Source organism: Vigna angularis, chromosome 3 (genome assembly GCF_016808095.1).
Source record: "Vigna angularis cultivar LongXiaoDou No.4 chromosome 3, ASM1680809v1, whole genome shotgun sequence".
Lineage (NCBI taxonomy): Eukaryota > Viridiplantae > Streptophyta > Magnoliopsida > Fabales > Fabaceae > Vigna > Vigna angularis.
In genome coordinates this window covers 40,566,874-40,589,921 of record NC_068972.1, presented here as the reverse complement: position 1 = coordinate 40,589,921, position 23,048 = coordinate 40,566,874, and the positions used below count along the sequence as shown (strand labels likewise).

The window sequence follows — 23,048 nt, the reverse complement described above, 5'->3', positions numbered from 1 at the left end:
TTTTATTTTTATTTTCATTTTTCCGATTTTGGGTGAATTCCAAATAATGCTATTCTTCATCTTTTTTCCTAAATCATGGGATGTCAAATCTAACCAATTAACCTTTAACTATGTGATCTTAGCTACACATCTATTCATTAATGAATAAAATTATCATTTTTATAATTATTTTTTCAATTAAAATAAATTTGCACTATTTTTTTAACTTTTTATATACACTTTTTTATTATTGATTGTGTATGATAAAAACAATTAAAAATTATTTAGTTTTATAATTATTTTTATGGAAAATTTATAATTTTATTCTAAATTTTAGTAACATTTTCTAACTTAATAATTATTATAATATTTTTTTATTTCATAAAAAACTGGGCATCTTTTTGCATTTTCCAAGAGTTACTATGAATAAATTTAGGAAAATTAAAAATTATTAATTTTAAATTTTAAAATATGAAAAATTATATATGAAGAAACAAATGCTTTTATTATTTTTTTTAATTCCATTTTTAATTATTAAACAGTCGTAACACTTTTTACATTAAAAAAAATTGTAAAACTAAGTAAGAATGATTGTGTAAGAATATGTTCTGTGGATGCTCTTCAAGATTAATTAGTTTCTCAGTAATTTAGTTTTTGTAATAAGTATAACATCTATTTGAATTGATGTCTTAAGACACGCATAACCGAGTTTGGAATAAGAACAAGGAAAACTTATATTAGAAACTTGGTTGGAAAAAACCACATTTTAACTTGGTTTGAAATAAAAACTCTTATACCACTTGATAAAGAAAGAAGAATACATTAACTCCAAGTTTTAAACCAAATAAATCAAAGAAAATATATGGAATATAAATTTGCACAAATGTAAACAAAGAACCAGCAAATGTTAAATTTAAAAATATAAAGGGAGATTATAAATGGAGAAACACACTACAAGTTAAGAATCGAACGTTCAAATAAACTAAAATAATTTTTTTTTATTTCTATCAATACATCTTCCACTTATATAATCACGAATATGATTGAGGACTGGTGTAACCGTACTAAAATTATACCAATGTCATTTAACACTTTTCCATTTTTAAATATTAAATATGTTTATCTATATTTAAATTAACGACAATAAATTTATTTAAAGATGACTTTTTTAAAACAAAGTGTCATTATAATGCATACAAACAGTCGTATCAAAAGTTTAAATTAATTTTGTACAATATAGACAAACTATTCTCGACTCATTACATACAGCCTACCTATTTTCAATTTTATTACGGTTTAGAGTTATCATTATTAAACTTCTATTTAAAAATAATCCCATTTACTTAATAGCTTATTATCCTATTTAGATATTTTAAAATTTTAACATGGAATAAGCCAAACCAAGATTTTTTAAAAATCAAGGTCAACTTAAAATAACCTGTGCGTTGAAATTTTAAAAAGGCCAAACCTATTTAGACAAAACCGTGGTTGGGTAAACTTATTCCCATCATTATCTTCCTTTTAACCAAAGAAATCAGACATTGCACATAAATATTCTAGATAAATACCAATGCTATCAATCAATAAAAACTTTACCAAAATCGCAAAAAATTATATTTAATGAATGCCAGGACTCAGAACAGCATGATTTAGCCATGGAAAAGGAAATTATCTAATGACTTGACTATGCAGTAACTCAACAGCAGCGGCAACCACACCCCTTCCTTCTGAAGAAACGTCAAATCCAGGTTCTTCAATTTTTCTGTTCAGAAGCTTGTCAAGCTCCCCACGTAATTTCTGCATTATTCCATTACCGAGAGATCGTTATGCTCAAGTATGGGTAAAATTAAGATTAGGATCCTCTAAATCAAGGAGTGCACTTTAGGGGATAAAATCCAATAATAGCACTTGGTTAGAAAATCAATAGTTGAAATTGAATTAACTGCAAATTTTACCATATATACGTTTGTTTTTGTAACAAATAACCATTGTGAGATCATCTCTTCAAGTAATAAAGCCAAAACATAAGAGATTTGCTGGGAAAAGTCAGGGGGAACATTACCCTTATTAACTCGATAACACTTTTTGAAGCAGAGAAATGAAGGTAACCTCCAAGCATGTCAATGCCCTCACCACTTTTGCTGGGGACTAGATTACCACCAAATAGAAGTAGGGCATAATCTGAAATATTCGTAGAGTCTCTAATATAGATGCTGGTTGTTTTCACCTTTTCACTATACACAATGTACGGCAGAGGAAAGAGATGAACCGCAGCATTAACAGAAGCAGGATGGATGTCAACCTTCCCTACTTCTTTAGTGTAAAATGCTGTCCTTTTCCCTCTTCTTTTGCACTGCACAACATTGGGGTAGAGCCCGGCACAAAGAATTGCACAAACCATCTCCAAATCGTGACTGTACTGGTTGTAAGCCTGCAAAGACATCATATGTTTGATAACCGTTTTCCTAATACTTGCTCAGAATTTAGCCATACATTCGAAACAGAACAGGGGCTTACATTAGGTCCCCTGGACTTGTCAACAAATCCAATGTCAGATAATAAATTGAGAAACTGCATCCTCATATCATCAATCAACCGCAAGGTTACAGGGGACAGAAAATTATCCCAACAAAACTGCTTCTCATTCCCACTTCGTTTTGCATCCTTCCATCCCTCAAAAGCTTTGAGAAGGGCTATGTGATCACTGAATCAAAAAATATATCTATATTATAATTGAGAACTAGCATGATCGATGTAGTAAAAATTGAATGAGCACTACTGAAAGGAACAATTTTCTAGAACAATATGATGGACTTACCTGCAAGAATCACCAGCAAAAGATTGTTTTGCCGCATCAGCTTCCTCTTTTCTGTTTATGGGTAAGACAAACGGGTTGCGGTAAGCAAGAGCAGCAGCAATAGTTAAGGCAGGATTGAGGCATTGAAAGATAGAGCCCATGAGAAGCATCTTTCCTATGTTTGGGTCCAAAGGTATGTTACAAAGATGGCGACCTGTAAGTATCAAATTAGCTAAGCCTCAGATAACATCCCAAATCTAGACTCTATTGCTTAAGGAGACAAACTTATTCAGCATAATATACCCAGTGGAGTGAGCTCCTCGTGTTCATCTAATGCCCCAACTGTTTTAAGAAGTTCAATAGCATTCTTAACAGCTAAAGGATCTGGTGGTTGAAGTGCCTTTTCTAAAAATGATGCCACAGTTCCAAGCCGCAAACTTTTAATATGAAGGCACAACTCTTGCAAAGGTGTTCGGAGGATTTCAGCTAACTGGTATTGAGGCATTGCTTCATGGATCAGTTTTGGGTATAACCTATAACAAACTCCAGGTTGCACTCGACCAGCTCGTCCACGTCTCTGGAAAAGTCTACCGATTAGTAAAAGTAAAACATTGCATGTTTCTCCGTCTTTTATCTTTGGAAATGGCGAAGGGAGGGGAGCAAGGGATTAGAGTCAAATACAATGTTTAACAAATAAGGGGCTCAGCCTGAAGAGTCACATGTTCAATGAGAGGAATATATATGCTGTGAAAAATATATTGAACAACTTCAATACCTGATGAGCTGAAGCCTTTGAAATCCATGATGGCAACAAGCAGGCAAGCTTATTTAGAGCATCATAGCTGGTCTCCTTCGCTTTGCCACAGTCTATGACATACACAACGTCATCTATGGTGATGCTACTCTCAGCAATATTTGTTGCCAGAACAATTTTCCTACAACAGCAAAATAACAATCAAATGTCAAGAAAACCAAATATACAAAAGAGTAAAATAACTCACATCGTAACAGATCATTTGATGTATATTCAGTAAAGTAAAAAGTCAATTACAGTGTCAATACAGTAAAGCACAAAACAAAGCAGAAAAAAATATCAATGCAAGAAGTTAGGTTTTCCAAGAGTTTAGATTATGCAAGGCCCCTTAAATGGACTCAGCTCCTAGAACCAATTGATAAATGGTTATTCAATAGGTACCTAATTTCCCATGGTCATTTCAAGTTAATGAACAGCCACACCTTTTGATAGGAATAAGAAAAGGTGGTTAGTGTATGAGAGAAGGAATAAGTGTAACTGACTATAACGAACTAACTGTCTAGGACAGTTAAGGGGGGGAGCGTGTAAGATGGTATAAATACTGGCTGGTTAGAAGAGTTATGGGTTGTTGATTGTTTAGATTGTTAACGGGTACTTACCTGTTGAAGAGGGTTAGGCCTCTGGGTGCTGTATGTACAGACCGTTTACTGTGAATACAATTGATTTCTTCCAATCTTTCTGTGTTTCTTGGAGTGAAAGTGAGCATTGATATTAGGTTCCCAAGTCTGGAACCTAACATTTGGTCCGACCTGCCGGATCCCCAATCGGAGTGTCATCGCACGTAGAGATGGAGGGAAGAATGGTGGTAGTCGAAGGGCACTTAGAGGCGGTCGAAGTGGCAATTGCAGAGACGAAAGCTGATACGGCGGCGATACGCCAGGACGTCCAGGCAATCTTGAAGGCGCTTGGAGAACGTCACCGCAATAACCACGGGAAGCAACAGGGGGAGAGTGAGTCGTCGGTGAACGATAATGGTGGTGGTCCAAGCGGCGGAGGGGGAAGAAATGGAGACGGTAACCAAGGAGGTATGAGCCAATGGAGGAAACGAGTCGAATTACCAGTCTTTGAGGGGGGCGAACCTTGGGTATGGATTGGCAGAGCAGAGAAGTTTTTCGAAGTACAGAAGGTGGCGGAGGAGGAGAAACTGGAACTGGCCTTTATCAGTATGGATGGCTACGCCGGAAGCTGGTTCCGATTCTGGCGAGAGAAAACCAAGAACTCTTCTTGGGATGGGTTGAAGAGAGCCCTTGGTATCCGTTTTGGAGGAGGAACACGAGGAACGGTGTATGAAAGGCTGTCAACCATACGACAGTCGGGACCGGTGGAGGAGTACATACGCGATTTTGAAGTTCTGGTGGGGCAGACGACCCAGATACCCGAGGAGCAGATCATGGGGTATTTCCTGTCCGGTCTGAGGGAGGAGGTGGGCGATCATGTCCGGCCACATGATCCATCGGATTTGATGACCGCCATGCGAGTGGCGAGGGATGTGGAGAAATTATGCACGAAGACCGGAGGAGGGGGGTTATCCAAGAATCAGAATTCTTGGGGGAAGGCGTCGGGTTCGGTGACGGTGCGAGGAGGAACGGCGGAAAGTGTGGGGTCTGTTAATAAAGACGCGACACAGGGACGGAATAAGGGGCTGGCTACCAGCGGCGGAGGTGATCGGACTGTTCGCAATCTACCTTACCCGGAGTATCTTAAACGGAGGGAAGAGGGTCGTTGTTTCAGATGCGGCGGACCCTTCAGCCCCGGCCATCGCTGCCCAGAGAGGGGCCTCAAAATGCTAATTGTGGTTGAGGAAGAGGAAGAGGTCGAAGGTGAAGAAGTGTCGGAGACGAACCTTGAGACAATGGAGTTGTCGGCACTGTCCGCCGGAGGGCTGACGACACCCAAGACAATGAAGTTACGAGGACACATCGGACAAAGAGAGGTAGTAATTCTAATTGATAGTGGCGCGAGCCACAATTTCATTGATCGACGGTTGGTGGAGGAACTGCGGATGACGGTGACAAAAACACAGCCGTATTTGGTGAGTCTGGGGGACGGGCAGAGGAAGAGAATCAGTGGTTGTTGCGAAAAGGTAGCGTTGGAGATAGGAGAGGCTCAAGTCGTGGAACGTTTTTACATCTTCGAGCTCGGAGGGGTGGAGGTCATCTTAGGGGTAGAGTGGCTAGCCAAGCTTGGGGAGGTGACGGTGGACTGGAGAGTTTTAACGATGAAGTACAGACAAGGAGACAAGAGGATAACTGTACAAGGGGATCCCACGTTAGAGAGGAGGGTGGTGGGCCCCGAAGCTTTAAAAAAAATAGATGAGGTGGCAACATGTTTTTTGGTCTGGGAGTTGGGCTTGTGCGAGACCCATACAAGCAGCCCAAAGTGTTCGGGCCTTACTGAAAAACAGAAGCAGCAGATGGGGGATTTACTAGAACAACATGACGTGGTGTTCACGGAGCTTGAGGGGTTGCCACCTAGCAGGGAGACGGTGCATCAGATACACCTTAAAGAGGGAAGTGGTCCGATCAATGTCAGGCCGTACCGATACCCACATGTAATGAAAGATGAGATCGAGCAGCAAGTTTCGGAGATGCTCCGATCGGGGGTGATCCGTCCGAGCCATAGCCCGTACTCCAGCCCAGTAATTTTAGTCAAGAAAAAAGATGGCAGTTGGCGGTTCTGCATAGACTACAGAGCCCTGAATAGAGCGACGGTGCCGGATAAGTTTCCCATACCGGTGATAGAAGAGCTGTTGGACGAGTTAGGGGGGGCTTCCTATTTTTCTAAGGTGGACTTGAAGGCCGGGTACCACCAAATCCGCATGGCCGAGAAGGATATCGAGAAGACGGCGTTCCGCACACACCAGGGACATTACGAATTTGTCGTGATGCCTTTCGGGCTCACCAACGCGCCGGCAACATTCCAGAGCACTATGAACCATCTCTTCAAGCCCTATTTGCGGAAGTTTGTGCTCGTATTCTTCGACGATATACTGGTCTACAGTCGAACCTGGGAGGAGCACTTGGAGCACGTTGGGAAAGTCCTGTCAACCCTGAGACGGGATCAGTGGGTGGCCAATCGGAGGAAGTGTGAGTTCGGGCAAACCCAAGTCAAATACTTGGGACACATTATCTCTCACAGAGGCGTGGAGATGGACGATGAAAAGATAAAGGCGGTGGTGGACGGGGAACGGCCAAAATCAGTGAAGAGTGTGAGGGGATTTTTGGGTTTATCGGGGTATTATCGAAGGTTCATCAGGGACTACGGCAAAATTGCCAGGCCTCTAACGGATCTATTGAAAAAAGGAGGGTTTACCTGGAATGAGAAAGCAGAGGAGGCATGGCAAACGTTGAAGACAGCCGTCACGACAGCCCCGGTATTGTCCCTCCCAAATTTTCAGCAACCCTTTCACATTGAGTGCGATGCGTCGGGCAAAGGGGTTGGCGCTGTATTGATGCAGGGGAAGAAGCCGATAGCCTTTTTCAGCAAGGCCTTATCGGAAGGAGCTCTCAGCAAGTCCATTTATGAAAAAGAACTGATGGCTCTGGTATTAGCGATCCAGCACTGGCGTCCTTATCTTTTGGGACAAAGATTCATAGTCCACACTGACCAGAGGAGCCTCCGGTATCTCTTGGAGCAGCATATCACGACACAGAATCAACAAAACTGGATAGCTAAATTGCTGGGATACGATTTTGAAATCATATATAAGGTGGGGACTACCAACCGAGTGGCAGATGCGTTGTCCCGAAGAGATGAGGGGGTGAACGACGAAGATAAGGAGTTGTCGGTGATAGCCAGGCCCTATTGGCAAGATTTCGAAGAAGTAATGAAGGAGGTAGCTGAGGACGAGAAACTACGTAAGGTGATAGAAGAGATAGAGGTGGACCCAAATTCTCACCCAGCATACACGATAGAACATGGAAGACTGCACTATAAGGGGAGGTTGGTGTTGTCGGCGCAGTCTCCGTGGCTACCAAGATTGATGGTAGAATTTCACCTAACGCAGATGGGGGGTCATTCAGGAGTTTACCGGACGTATAGGAGGATAGCTCAGTCCTTATTTTGGGTGGGGATGAAAAAGGACATTACAGAGTTCGTGGCTAAATGTCTTGTGTGCCAACAACACAAGTATTTAGCGTCATCACCGCAAGGATTACTACAACCCTTGCCCATTCCGAATGCAATATGGGAAGAGCTTAGCATGGATTTCGTGGTGCGGCTGCCTAAGTCTCAGGGGTACGACGCTATTTTGGTGGTGGTGGATCGACTGAGCAAGTATGCCCATTTCATACCACTCAAGCATCCTTATTCGGCAAGGACGGTGGCTGAGAGTTTTCTAAGAGAAGTAGTACGATTGCATGGGATTCCAAAATCCATCGTGACCGACAGAGACCCTTTGTTCTTAAGCATGTTCTGGAATGAATTGTTCAAAGGCCAAGGGACGCAGTTAAAAATGAGCACCGCGTATCACCCGGAGACAGACGGGCAGACAGAGGTGGTGAACCGGGTGTTAGAGGGATATCTCAGGTGTTTCTGTTCCGAGCAGCCGAAAGGGTGGATGACTGTGTTATCGTGGGCGGAGTTTTGGTATAACACGTGCTATCAGGGGGCAATCCGATGCACCCCTTTTGAGGCTGTTTACGGGCGAGCACCTCCCTCCTTGCACAGATTCATTCCTGGCGAATCTCTAGTGGAGGCTGTGAATCAAGAGCTTCAAACCAGGGACGAAGCTTTGAAACAATTGAAGTTCCATCTTGAGCGCGCGCAAGATCTTATGGTGCGACAAGCTAATAAAAAGAGGAGGGTTGCGAACGTGGCAGTAGGGGACTGGGTGTATTTGAAGATACGACCCCATAGGCAATCCTCGATGCCTACCAGACTCCACCCAAAGCTATCAGCCAGATACTTTGGGCCGTTCCGGATAATTCAGATGGTAGGGGAGGCAGCCTGTAAGCTGCAGTTGCCAGAGACAGCTCGAATACATCCTGTGTTCCATGTTTCCCAGGTGAAAAAGGCAGTAGGAGAACATCAGGTGGAGAGGGAGTTACCACCGGACCTGCAGGCAGAGGGGCCTTCGTTTTGGCCCATGAAAATTTTGGGCAGGAGGCAGAGGACTGAAGAAGGAGGAAGTGTGCAGCAGGTGCTGGTCGAATGGCAACAAGGAGGGCCAGAAGGGGCCACTTGGGAAGATGAAATAACAATCAAGGAGCAGTACCCTGATTTCAACCTTGGGGACAAGGTTGATGATGAAGGGGGGGTATTGATAGGAATAAGAAAAGGTGGTTAGTGTATGAGAGAAGGAATAAGTGTAACTGACTATAACGAACTAACTGTCTAGGACAGTTAAGGGGGGGAGCGTGTAAGATGGTATAAATACTGGCTGGTTAGAAGAGTTATGGGTTGTTGATTGTTTAGATTGTTAACGGGTACTTACCTGTTGAAGAGGGTTAGGCCTCTGGGTGCTGTATGTACAGACCGTTTACTGTGAATACAATTGATTTCTTCCAATCTTTCTGTGTTTCTTGGAGTGAAAGTGAGCATTGATATTAGGTTCCCAAGTCTGGAACCTAACACCTTTGGACAACATTTTTTCCCAGAAACAATCTTCCTCTAGCAATTAACATGTTTCATTATATCATCATCAGTTGTTAAATTCTGAAAATTGACACTAATGCACAATAATATTCAGTTTCACATATATTATTATTAATATGTTGGAGCCTTTCTCCAAATTATTATATTTTGAGGACAACTTAAGTTTCTTGCCAACCTAAGCTTTTCTTATTAATAAAGACAAAGTGCCTTCAACTGGAATCTATCTTAAGCTACTTCTGAATTTGGTAAGTTAGCAATAGTACAGTTTGTACGGGAAAATCCCTGAAAATAAAACCAAGGAAACTAGATCAACCAGTTTACATTCACCAGATCCCCACATTCAGGTCCAATATGTAGTTTGGCTTCTGGCTTGATCTTTATCCCCTTCATCTATAGAGCATGTTTCTACTCATGAACTTCTCCAAGCATATTTCTAAAATGGAAGACGATATAAATGAAATTGACAAAAGAAACATGCTTGCCTCTTGTTTGGAGGAGGACGATCAAATATTTCGCATTGGTTGGCAGTTGGCATTGAACCATGTAAAGGAAGGATCAAAAACTTGTGAGGGTCTCCGAGTAAGTTATTTCCTTTAAGTTTGTCAAGTAGTTTAGAGATTTCATCCCAGCCAGTGAGAAATACAAGAATTGCTCCACTACCTTCATTCCGACATATATATTCAATTGTAGCCTCTACCTGAAACATTATAGGAATAAAATGACACAGGCACACTATAAAAAGAATCCCACAACATGGGAAAAAGGAATAGGGAAAACAATATTGCTACCTTACTAAAAATTCATGATCAAAACTTCAATGAATGTATACAGCCACATCCGTGATAAAAACAGTAAGAAACAGAGCAATAGTAGCAACAAAGGATACTGTCACTGAATGCACTATTCATTGCAAGAGAAAAATCAAGTAGAAGATTATTGGAATACTGATCTAGGTTCGTTAGCAAATGTTAAAATATTAGTCGACTGTAGCATATCATACTACCGTAGTTTATAGCTGTAAATTATCCCTAAAGTTAGTCATCCAAGCTGATACAACACAATTGTTGAAATAATTACACATAAGATGAACTCGTTGTATATATAAGATGAAGCATACAACACAGTTCTCCCAACCACTTATTGTTTCAAAAGACTTTTACACCATCTGTAGCAAAAAAATTCAAACATCCGATACCTCTTGACCAGATAAATTCACACAAAGTTTCTAACACTAAAAGAGAAAGATGACAGAGATTTAGCCAACAGCTGATAAATTAAATTCATAAAACACAGATTGATCTGACAAAATAAAGTGAAAACACGTACCAATCCCAAATCAATCTGCACACCCGACCAAGCTTCAAGAGATTTTCTTACACCCAAGCTGTAATTTTTGTAATTAGTATCAACATCTATATCCTGAAATAACAATATGTGGAGCATCTTATGTACATTTATTCATACTGTGATTACAGGAGAGGTTAATCAATTAGTAACAGAACCATGCAACACATAAGGAGAAAATCACAATGAACAAGAAAGAGAATAAATAACTTATTCATAGAAAAGACTAGTAAATACATTGCTAGAAAGTTCATACCAAAAATGTTCATCAAGCTTAAGTATCTTTTACTTTTGAAAGAAAAAATATTAGAACGCTGAGAAATGCTTTCCATCCAACAGGACATTATTAACTGTCAACTTCAAAGCATCTTATATATCATGAAGATTGTAAATACATGATTGATAGTTCAAATATGCATACCTCAAACATTTCAGTCAAGGGATCCTTCTTTGAATCCTGTTGTTTGCTTCTCCTCCTTGAATTCCCCTCATAATTGTCAAAATCTGACTTGATGCTGTATCGAGATTTCTCCAACACATCTTCTAAGAAGTACTCTGCCACAGGATAAGTAAATCCCTGGCACATATGCCCAAAAAAATAAAAAAGGAATATTTTATTTGTATTGAAATAAAAATAAAATAAAAAATAAAATAAAATAACTTCTTAATATGAAATAAAAAGTAATGCATACCGGTATGTGTATTGTTGGGGCATTTGCAAAGTATTTAGAGAACAAATCAGCATTAATAGTGGCACTCATCAAAATGAGACGCAAATCTGGACGTCGTGGAAGAAGGTCACGTAAAATTATAATTAAAAAGTCTTCATTCATGCCTCTTTCATGAATTTCATCCACCAGCAAATGACTAACACCTTTCAAGTCTGGGTCTTGTACCTATTAACCAACAAATACAGTAAAGACAAGTCAAAGCCACTAGTTGCAAGGAATATAACAACATCCCATGATATAGCTGCAAATTTCTGAACGGTATATTTACCTCTTTCCAATTGAGTTACAGACCAGTCTAGATCACCTAACTATTCTAGCCTTTATTCATAGAATGAATTTTATTTTTGTTCTAAACAAGCACCACTCCACAATTTGCAATCAAAAACTGTCCCAAAAACTTCAACTACTAGGTGAAGGATCATGATTAGTTTTATAAATTCATATTTAACTTCTTACATGAGCTTTTAAGACTAAGATCACAAACAAACCTATTGTTGAAATTCATTTTTTTTTATTTGGAATAATGGTGATAGCAGGAAACAAATTCTAACCATTATACAAAATCATCACCAACTCTAGCATAAGTCAAAAGCTTGTCCTATTAGAAGGCGGCTTATAAAAATGGGTTTATATTTACTATAAGTGGCATCCAACCTCCCCACCCTTGCCAAAGAAAAATGTAGGGAAAATAGCACAAGGAACATAAAAACCTCAGGCAAGTACCAATTAGACACAATAGAAGAAAGACCTATACATAAACAAGTTTGGAAAGGAATTGCATCTTAAAACAGGATACTTTCAGTTTTAGAGGAATCATATATTACCAACTGCCTAAGTAAAACACCAGTGGTGCAGAAAAGCAGGCGTGTATCTGCAGAACGTTTTGATTCCAGACGGATTTGATATCCAATTGTTTCCCCAATACTCTCACCTCTCTCAGAAGATATTCGAGTTGCAACAGAAATAGCAGATACCCGACGAGGCTGAGTGCAAATTATGTTGCAATCAGCTCCACGCAAACACGATATTTCTTCTTCCAAAATAAATTGTGGCAACTGTGTTGTTTTACCACAACCTGTCTCTCCTGAAACTACTAATACCTGTGCAAACACAAGCCAAACTTTATGCTGTTGCAGAGCCAAAGCAATAATGACTTCAACTGATGATAAGTCAGGATCAGCAATAAACAAAGAAGGAAAAGAAGTCCAAACAGACCGTGTATCATTCATATTCATAATTTACTCGACCCACAGATCTAGTATTGAAGTTTGACTTTCATTATTTCCATTAAGATCTATAGATATTATTTCCTAAGAACTTACTAAATGAATCAAGTCAATAAACTACAGTAAATAAGCCATTTTTGTCATGATAAATAAGAAATATCTGCCAACCTGATTTTCTTGAACGGCTTTTAGAAACTCAGACTTCATTTTAAATGCAGGAAGCATCTCCCTAAATGATTTCATTTCCTTCAAGCTATCACTTGCCTGTACATAAATAATATTCAATCCTCGTATAAGTTTAAAATAGATCATAAAGCAGTCAAGTAATTGGCACAATGGATGCAAAATTGCAAACAAATGATATTGGATTCTGATCAAATTACTCCCAAATCCTTATCTACCTGTGCAAGTTCTTGCTTTTCTTTGAGCGCAACACTAAGTTTCTCCTTAAAAGAATCAGTATGTTGTGAAGAAACGGTTTTTATTGTGATTGCAGATTGTTTATGTCCAAGGTCAGCTGACACAGAATGCAGACTAGATGGCGCTGCCCCCATTGAATGTGAACTATTCAAAAGGTTTCCTACTTTCCTCTCAATGTCAGTGGACATTCTAATCTGCCAAAAACTTAACATAGTTAGTACAATTCTACATGCAGAAAGAAGTAGAAATAGGAGGACTGGTACACTCCACCTCTTTCTGTGTTGATCCATGACGATCATCAAGATCTGCACGATAATCAGGCAATGGAACTTTGCTAACAACGAGAATCTTCCCTTTACTGTAAGCATGGCTTTCTTTGCCCAAAGTACAAGTCAAGCCATTAAGATGTTAGTTAAAACAGAAAAATCAGATTAAGCTCAACATGTTCACAAGTACCATTAAATCTATGTTCGATATGTAGCAAATTCTATGCCAGAAATGATTATTTCCACAAATTCAATTATAACTAGGAATTTAAGCATTTATGTTACATGTTATATTATAGTTGCCTAGCCCTCACTTTTAGATACCAACATAATATTGTTAGTGTAAGTACCATAGTAATCAATACTAGATAGCAGCAGCTGAGCGGGATGACCACTATTATCATCTTTTAGACTTTTACACATATATAGTTTGCATTACACAACAATACATGTATTGTTTAATAGTTTTTATATTTTTTTTACACATTAAGCTACTATATATATTTCGTATTATTACATTATTTACATTTTTTTTATTTAGCTTATTGTATTATATTATGTTTTATTTAGTTTATTATATTCTTGTTACTGTTTATTAATTTATCTATTATGCTTTCTTTAGTTTATTATTGTTATAATTAAGTTACTACATTTACTATACTAATTCTATTTAATTACTACAATTCTTATTTATATGTTAACTTAGCTGACAAGAGTATGAATGAAGTCAAAGCAGTGGGGAAGAAAGGGACACAGCTCAACTTCATTTAGTATATATTTTATCTCTATTATATAATATTTTTAACATATAATTATGGGTTAATATTTTAAGTGTTCTTAAATATTAGAGTATCCTATAGTCTAATAATAACATATTATATGATTGATAAAAAGGCAAAACATAAAATCATAGTCTGTTTAGGGTAGAGAGTAGGCTTTTATATTCATGCCTAAGACCCACCAACCCCAAAATCCTAAGAAACCTAATAAGTTTCTCCCATCCCATCCGCCATCACCTTCCTTTCCCTTCTTTCAGAGAAATAGATCACCCAAGAAAAGAAGCTGCAGGTACCCTTGACAGGCTACACAATGAAAGGAGATTGACAAGCAGAAAGGCTAAGACTCAATAAATGTTTCTACCAGTTGTCACCCCCTATAAATTATAATAACACTGGTTTCAGGGTATTTTCAACGGCAAAAACCCACTTTTGGTTGCAATTTTCTGCAATATCAGTGGCGAATGGTGGCATGACAGCTGCTACAACAAGCCGAACTGCAAAGACATCCTCAAGAGGAGGGGTTGGCCACTCCGCCATCCCATGATAGTGCATGATTGACAACTATGATAAGTACAATACGTGCCTTAAGGCAGCCCAAAAACTGTATGGACCAAGTACAGTACTAAAACAAATTCAAACCAAACATTGTTTACAGTACCATTTGGTTCAGTGCTCATTACAACTAAAAAAAATGTCCAAACCACAGTCACGGAGGGAAAAATAAGCCAATAATAATTTATGCTTCAATTTTAAATTTAAATATACTACGTTTACAAAGTGATAGTAGCACCTAAGTCCTGTTGTGGACTGCTTGACCCCAGCGTCAAACCCAAACAGGCCACCATTACTTGCAGTTTGGCCTACCATGAACATTCACTTAGCTTGTTTCAAACAAAATAATCCCATAAATAGGACCATTGTTTAAAATGAGTTGCTTCCCTGTTACAGTTGAAAATCTATACAATAAGTCTGCAAGTTGTTAAACTGAAAATCTATGTCCACATTGTATCTGCCCAGTGACCTACTTTTATGGTACACAGACTTGTTCAATTCATCAGAAATCATAGTTGGCTTGTGGATTTCAAGAATATGCCGTATGGTTTGGTAGCCTAATCCTCAAACCGACCCCAAACTTGGAACATTCCTAATTCACACAACATTAATGTAACATCAAACCAAACTAATTCCAAACACCAAAGTGGAGTCAAACATTAGCCATTGATTTTCTCATGAGGAATGATGCATAAACACCTACTCAGCAATCTATTACGCACCTAGTTGACACTCTCAATTTCTCTCTATCTAGTCACTGTTACCCATTATCTCTTTTCTCTCTTCTATCTCTATCTCTCTCTAAGTGTATAACAGGATTTAGGTGTCATTGCCCATGCTCGTTTTTCTTTCCTTATCAACAATGGCACATCCTCAGTCAAAGTAAAACATCATAAATACAAAATTGAAATCAAAGTTCCAGTTAACTATCACGATAAATGATGAAGCAATTAAAAGTATCTAGTAAACATACAAGTAGAGTTCATGCTGATAGGCCATATCAGCTAGGGTTTTCTGATCTGCAATACTAAAGTTACGCTTAATCACCATCTCCCGCTCCCCTCCTCGTTTCATCTTTTCTATCTTATCCAACCACTCATTCTCATCTAGCACCTCCTTCTGCAAAAAAAAAAAAAAAAATATATATATATATATATATATATATATATATATATATATATATATATTCACATAAATTGAACAAAATATTAATTAAAAGCAATACAGAACTTGCAGTGCCCATTATCAAACACAACAGAAAAAAAAAACTTAAATACAGCTCCATACGAACTGTCAATACTGTTCTGCATTCAAGACCAGAGAGACTTACTTAGATAATCTGCATAATAGAGGTTTGTTTAAAAGGATTTCCCAGATTATCAAGGTGAAGCTTGTTTTAATCAGACAACACAAATAGCAACTAAAGAACTGTATTGAAATATTATTTTTCCACAAAAGCAACTACCACTAACACTCAGTAATAATAAACTTCATGCATTGACAAAATAGCATTAAAGGGTTCAGGTTTAGGGTTTAGAAAAAAGGATGTAGTAGATGACAGAAGTGAAACTTGCAACTTCACTCATCATCCAACAACAGCATAGAAAGCTAAAGAACTATATCTAACAGTTTTTTTTCCACAATAGATACTACTACAACAACTACTACTACTGATCATAATAATAGAATATAATAATCATAGTAATAAACTTGGACCATTGATAACATTTAAAATTATTAATTAGCTTAAATTTTAATTCGAGTTCACCTCGGCTTGTTGTTGTTTGAGGCGCTCGGCGCGCCAAACAGGGTCCCACCACCTTTGCTCGCCGCGTCCGCCACGTCCTCCACCACCTCCACGACGGCCGCCTCCTCGACCGGCGGCGGAGGATCCTCCCCTGCGGCCGCCGCCTTGGTAGTTGGGGCGGTAGGCCATGACGGAAGAGGAAATCGGAAGGTTCGCGGGGAAAGATTTGGGTGAGGGCAGGTGCAGAAAAGCGAGGCTACGATGGGATATGTTCAAAGTAGGGCGCAAAAGGTTGCTACGCATTTATATGAGAGACAGTTGAGAGTGGAACAATGGCCTTAAACGTTTTTGCTTGTGGGAACACTCTGAAATGTGAAATGCTACGTGTTGGGCAGAGAGAGTGAGCTAACCGTTTGACGGCATGGCTCGGAAATAAAAAATAAGTTTAATTCTTCGGGTGGTGCCATTTTTAAGATATTGCATCTTTGGTTTTTATTTTAAAAAAGTGTAAACTTTGTGTGTAATTTGGTTAATATATATCAATCAAATCTATTTTTTTTACCCGGTATTTTAAACCGTTAATATTGATTTATTGGTCATGTTATGCTGAAATTTTTATAGTGTCGTGGCATTTGTTTCTTTTATGTATAATACAATAACGATTTTATAATATGAAAAATTTGGGATTAGGGTTTGAAAAAAAAAATTAATGCTGAATGTTTACGAAATTAAAAATTTCAAACAGAAAAGAAGATAAATGAAATTGACGATTTGAAAGAGAATAAGTGAAGCAAAATTGAAGATTTCGAACCGACAGGAGAATGTTTACAAAATTTTAAACGTTTTTTAATGTTGTGCTTCCTTCTAATTTTGTGTGTAATATGGTCAATTGCATATTTTTTTTTTATGAAGTCACTTGATAGTGGTGATCCACCATTAAGTGAGATGTTGTTTTCGTTGTGTGGTCCACCTTTGTGTTGTTTTCGTTGGGGTGTCTCATTTGAAATTGTTCTGTCGTTATTTTTAAGGCATGAAATGTAATGTCTTATATTCTTTGCTCCTTTTGATATATGGCAGGGTTAAATATATAAGCATATTGTTAAACTCGTTTTTAGTCGCATCAAAGCCAACAAACTTAGTTTCCCCACTAATGTAGTAAAGGGATAACCAAGGATCAATACAAGGACTCAACTATGATTAAGTTTCAGAATGTAGAGTTTAGTCTTGTATATTTTCTACCTAATTATTAACTACTACTAATGCAAGGTGGGGAAAGAAATTAAATTGAAACAATGAAATTTAAAAAGAAAAGAATAAAGCAATCAAATCTGTATAAAAGAAAAAAAAATAAAATAAAATGCAAGGAAGAAATAAAAAAAATAGAACCTAAGGTATGGAAAAGATAAAATCTAACTAAGCATACAATAACTAAAACTAATCTATACATGCTATGTGTCACGTCCCATTTATTACTGTGATGATTCACCTCTCTGCTCCCATAAATGCACCGTGCCACGTGTTCTGAGTATTTGGAAATCCACCAACGAGCCGTGCATGTGCGCCACTTGTCAAAGTGGAAGCTTCTGAAATCAGTGGTGGAGCGCAGGTGTCGTGTAGAGGGACGCTCGTCCGTCCGACAGTGGGTTTTGAACAAAAACAATTTTTCTGGAAAAATCTCCCACTCTCTACGCGCACCTTCTTCCCTCCCAAACTCAGATTTTTCCTCTTCTCCTCCATCTCTCTAGAACCTCCCAAACTTCTCTCTACTGTAACTCACCAAGCTTATCTCCGTTCGCGTTTCAGCACCATAGGAACGTTCCCTGCACCGCGAGCTTCATTTCAAACCGAACAACTTCCAGTTCTGGTAAGTTTCACTTGGGCGATCGTTTCTGGGGTCCCTGTAAACTGTTTTCAGCTGCATGCAACGGTGTAGGCTAAGCCCTTCCTTTTCTTTTGGTTAGTTTAGTTGAAGAGCTTAAGAGAAACGTTGAGAGAGCTTCTTTTAGACGAATCAAGATCCACCCTTTAGGACGTTCGCTACTGAATCCGGGTAAGGGAAGCTTATTAAATTTAATTCGTATGTTTGTCGTGTACTGTATGAACATTATGTGTGTCGCATGAAGTATGAACTGTGTTATTTGATTGTTGGTATATGATCATAAGTATGAGTTGATATGAGTATTTGAAAATATGAAATATATATATATGTATGCTGAGAAATGAGTGAATGTAAATGAAACTATAATATGAACTTCTCTATGATAACGTACGTCCGACATTAAATGGTTCTTGACCGTTTGGTATTCTAGTAAAATTCTTTGAATTGAAATACTTTCATTCGGGAAGATTTCTGGTCGAGGTTGAGCTGTGTCGGTCCTTTACTTAGAGCTCATAATGAGCAGTGTCGAACACCCTTGATAATACAGATCATCCATCTGTGTCGACTGACCATGTCGAGCACCCGTCTTAAGACAGGTCGACCATATGTGTCGACCGACAGTGTCGAGTACCTTTCCTAATACAGATCATCCATCTGTGTCGACCGATAGTTTCGAGTACCATTGTTAATACAGGTCGACCATCTGTGTCGACCGACAGTGTCGAGTACCTTTGCTAATACAGATCATCCATCTGTGTCGACCGACAGTTTCGAGTACCATTGTTAATACAGGTCGACCATCTGTGTCGACCGACAGTGTCGAGTACCTTGCTAATGCAGATCATCCATCTGTGTCGAACACCCTTCGTGATGTAGGTCGTCCATCTGGGTCGACCGACCGTGTCGAGTCACCTTGTAATATGGGTCGTCCATTTATCTTGAAGCTGGTATTACTTTATTTTGGAACGGGGCAAGTTCTTCGGTCTCGTTCCTCACTTTCGTTCTCGTTATAAAGAGGTCGTGATTTTATGTACTTGGACAGAAAGTCAAAAATGAAAATAAAAGTGAAAGATGATAAATGATGAACATTATATGGAGTGAACTATGATTATGGATTTTGAACGAGCGTTCCAGGGTGGAACGACTCTTGAATGGATATTGAGATTTGTAAGTATGAACGTGGTAAGCTTAGATGGTGATCCATCCTGATATTCCGTGAGTGCTCGTTCTCAAGTAGAAAGGAGTATGTCATGCGTGGGAATGGCAGGAGGTCTAGTCCATAACTGTAACTTGGACAAAACAGACTAACCTTAGGTGGCTACTGATGAGCATTCCAGTTACCCCACCTGAGTGCACGGACGCCTTAGCTACACAGGATTCATACAGTCCGGACGGTCGGTCTAGTATCAGGATTTTGGATGAAATTTATGTATGAATTGAATGTATATGTTGTGAACGTACTTGCTGGATTTGATATGCATGAAATGTATGTTTTGGAATGAATTAAATTCAATAAGCTTACCCTGTGTCGTTTCCTTGTGTTGTCATTCGCCCTTGAATCTTTGTCTTGTCTATGCAATGATCATCCGTGTGGATGTGAGCAGACAGAGGGGCGTTACTGGAAGAAACGCTGGAAGAAGAAAATTTGGAGGACGCCAATCTCGTAGAAGTAGAAGTGAAGGCCGAGCAATAGAGGCGTTCGGTTTTTAGTTAGATTAGCGAGCGGCTGTGAGCGAGCACTCTTTTGTGGATTGTAAATAGTTGGACGTTCGGTCTTTGTTTTGTAAACCGTTCGTCCTTATCTTTTTGTGAACGCTCGTTAAATTATGTACATTTATGGTCGTTCGGCCTCTTTCGTTATTGTCGTGCCCTGTGTTTAAAACTGTTTTGAATTATTAATATATGTGATTATTCTAAGTATATAGTTGATGACTGTATAATTTTGGGATGTTACACTATGATTTAATGAAGCAAGAAACTAAAAGTAAAACTGAATAATAAAACTAAAGATGCATAAAAGAAGTGGTATATACATGTATCAAAACCAAAAGAGTGGACATTAAATTGAATGAAAGAGTCTCAATTCCTCTTCAGAAAGACATTTCGAGAAATGTAAGCCCTCCTTGGGGTCTTTTGAGTTCATATTTCAGAACTTAAAATGGAAATTCTCACTCAATTATTCAATCAATGCACACTTTCACAAGAACAAGATTAGAACACTAAGATTGGACTTAGTTTGTTAACTATGAAGCTTAACATCTCTCAAGAAGACATCTTGAAAAGCTAGGCCCATCTCCGGGTCCTATTACATCCAGAACAGATGTAGAAATGTGGATGTTTTCCTTCACAATTCTCAAACACGGTTCAATTACAAAATTGCAATCACACATACCAGAATTAACAGAAAGAAACAAAATAGAAACACAAATTTGGATGAATCTTTATACATTGGACTTTTCTCTGTCTCGAGAAGACATCTCGATGAAGAATGCTCACTACGGAGACATTTAATTCCAAAAGAAATCATAAAATTGCAGAGAATCAGAGTCCAATTCATTATAAAATCATTTTTTGTAAGAAATTGTTTAACAACGAGTGTTTCTGATTTTTTTCAGGCCAATTACCAATTCCTTTGAACTCTTTATTTATAGTACAAGTCCACGATCTAAAGTAAAGGAACCAATAGGATTTTTGGCACATTGGTTATTACAATGTCATCCAAATATTCATTTCCCCGTGTTAAAAAACAAATATGGTAAAAGATTATGTCCATATCTAAACATGTTTTTTACTATACTAGTATCAAGACAAGACAATTATTTATAAAATCTAATGAATAAACTTTATAATTTTAAAAAGAGAAGAGTTATTTATTATTTTAATCATATTGCTAATCTTTCTTAACTTTTACTCAAACTCCAATTCTTTCCTTAAATTATGTATATATTTATTAAATTATTTATATATTTATTAAGTTCTTTACTAACGTGTATCGCTCTCTTCTTTAAAATAATTGTCTTTAACACTTCAAAAAAAATTCTTAAATAGAAATCAATTTTAGGATAAAAAATAAATTATTATAGTAATGTCTAATTTAGATACTAATTTATAAACCAAAAATTATTTGTCTTTAAAATAATAATTGTATAGTAAGGTTTGACTCTTTTAAGGTTGAGCTTCATTAAGGCCGTTTACGCCACAACTGAGTTTTCCAAATAGTTCGGTCAATCTCTTCAACAGTCTGGCGGGTCTCCTCAACAGCCCGACTAGTTTCCTTAACAACCAAGTCGAGCTTCTCCAAAACACGGCCGATTTTCTCAACAACTCAGTTAGTCTCCTCAACAGCCTAGCCTTCACAGCACGATTGAGCTTCTCAAATAACTTGACCAGTATCTTCAACAGCACGATCGAGCTCCTCAACACTCTGGTCGACCTCCTCCACAACCTGGCCCACCAGTTCGTGCATGGTCAGACTAATAACATGGGCGACGATTTGTGAATGATCATATCAATGAGAATGACTATTTAGCCTCTTAATGTAGATTAAGGTATGATTGGATTGTCATTAGACCGATAAAGGTAAAGACTCATCCCAATTACTATAAATAAAGGTCATAGATATAACTTTAGATATGAGCACATAATATGCATCTTCTCATAACTGTGCGTCACCTACTAACTTAAGCATCATAATGTCTTCCATAGACACCCTTTGAGCAACCTTGGATAATGTAAATGGTGCACGACTGAGTTTCCTTACAACTCGACCGACCTCTTCTACAACACGACCAAGTTCCTCCATAGCTCGACCGACCTCTTCAAAGTATCTTAGCTAATCTTCAACACATCCTGTTCGATCTACTACAGTGCTCAACCAACCTTTGCCCATCCAGTGTGACTCACTCCATCACTTTTAGACCAGTGTTAACCCCACCTCCCGAAACAATCATTATTATGAATAAAAAAATATAATTAATGATTACTTAGATTACAAATTGGTCACTAACAATAACTTGCAAGCTTTTGACTACCAAAGGAATTAAATACTAAATTGGTCACTAATATATTAATTAATGACAATTGATGAATTAGACAAACTAATATCTAAATTAGATTTAAATGGTATGGAGATCATAAATGTTATTTATAAGTTGTATGCCTTGTATTTTCAACATTTATGAATAAGGAATTTATTTGTGTCAAGCAAAAACAAAGATTTGAATAAAAGACCATTAAAAAAACATACCATGAGTTAAAAAAAATGGAGAAACATATTTTTTTTATATGTTAATATGTTTTGCATATAGATGAATAAAGATGGATAAACAAATTTCAATATCACATTAAAAAAAAAGTTGATAAGAGGTATTAAATGACATTTAATACATAATGATGGTTTTATTTTTGTTTAGGTAGACTATGTCATATAAGCATGACTCAAGATGAAGTGTCAACCAAGCAAGTGTTAGTTTGTGTTTGGTTCATTTGACGTGTTGTAGTTTAGGAAGGAAGAACAAATGTGCTTTTAGTTTAGATAAAGTGATTTAAATGAAAATGAGGACATGGATTTACGACATTAAAAGGAGTAAGCGTCTTCACTCGAGTGAGAATAATAAGGGAGAAAGTGAGCTCACCTTATACTAAATTACACATTTCGCCCTTCATTTTCTTTTTCCACTTTATATTTCACCTTTCATTTTATTTTGAACTAGAATCAATCATTCTCTCACCAATAATCGATTATCCTTTCCCTATTTTCACCTATAATAGATTCTCTTTTACATTTTTTTCCTCAAAATCAATTCTCTTTTCTCCCAAAATCAATTTTCCTCTTTTTATGTTTACCCACCATCGATGCTCTTCTATATTTGTTTCCCATAATCGATTCTCCACTTGTCCACTTCCTCCTTAAAACTAGT

At 37.9% G+C, this 23,048-nt stretch overlaps 1 protein-coding gene across 4 annotated transcripts; it reads right to left on the bottom strand.

The window, feature by feature from the left end:
* Positions 1 to 1,522: 1,522 nt before the first annotated feature.
* On the bottom strand, positions 1,523 to 16,659 carry LOC108326006 (DExH-box ATP-dependent RNA helicase DExH1). Of its 4 annotated transcripts, XM_017559207.2 has the most exons (16): positions 16,272 to 16,659; positions 15,477 to 15,622; positions 13,177 to 13,276; positions 12,888 to 13,100; positions 12,655 to 12,750; positions 12,085 to 12,360; positions 11,222 to 11,425; positions 10,951 to 11,106; positions 10,512 to 10,604; positions 9,668 to 9,882; positions 3,552 to 3,711; positions 3,080 to 3,353; positions 2,798 to 2,990; positions 2,497 to 2,683; positions 2,042 to 2,410; positions 1,523 to 1,776 (listed from the first exon to the last, which is right to left on the bottom strand). In XM_017559207.2, exons 1-16 carry the CDS (start codon positions 16,551 to 16,553, stop codon positions 1,648 to 1,650), a joined length of 3,093 nt encoding a protein of 1,030 aa, XP_017414696.1. In that variant the 5' UTR covers positions 16,554 to 16,659; the 3' UTR covers positions 1,523 to 1,647. The 4 variants fall into 4 exon arrangements, with proteins under 4 accessions (XP_017414696.1, XP_052730243.1, XP_017414697.1 ...); XM_052874283.1 differs by lacking the exon at positions 16,272 to 16,659 and having other exon boundaries at positions 12,888 to 13,095; positions 15,477 to 15,618; XM_017559208.2 differs by lacking the exon at positions 16,272 to 16,659 and having other exon boundaries at positions 13,177 to 13,280; positions 15,477 to 15,617.
* Between the last annotated feature and the right edge of the window lie 6,389 nt (positions 16,660 to 23,048).

Excerpts from the sequence above, each read along its gene's own strand:
- LOC108326006 (XM_017559207.2), bottom strand. The coding sequence starts at position 16,553 with ATGCGTAGCAACCTTTTGCGCCCTACTTTGAACATATCCCATCGTAGC. Across the intron at positions 10,605-10,950 it reads CCTTGACTGAAATGTTTGAG|GATATAGATGTTGATACTAA; the intron begins GTATGCATATTT and ends TTGTTATTTCAG. Across the intron at positions 2,411-2,496 it reads ACAAGTCCAGGGGACCTAAT|GCTTACAACCAGTACAGTCA; the intron begins GTAAGCCCCTGT and ends ATGTCTTTGCAG.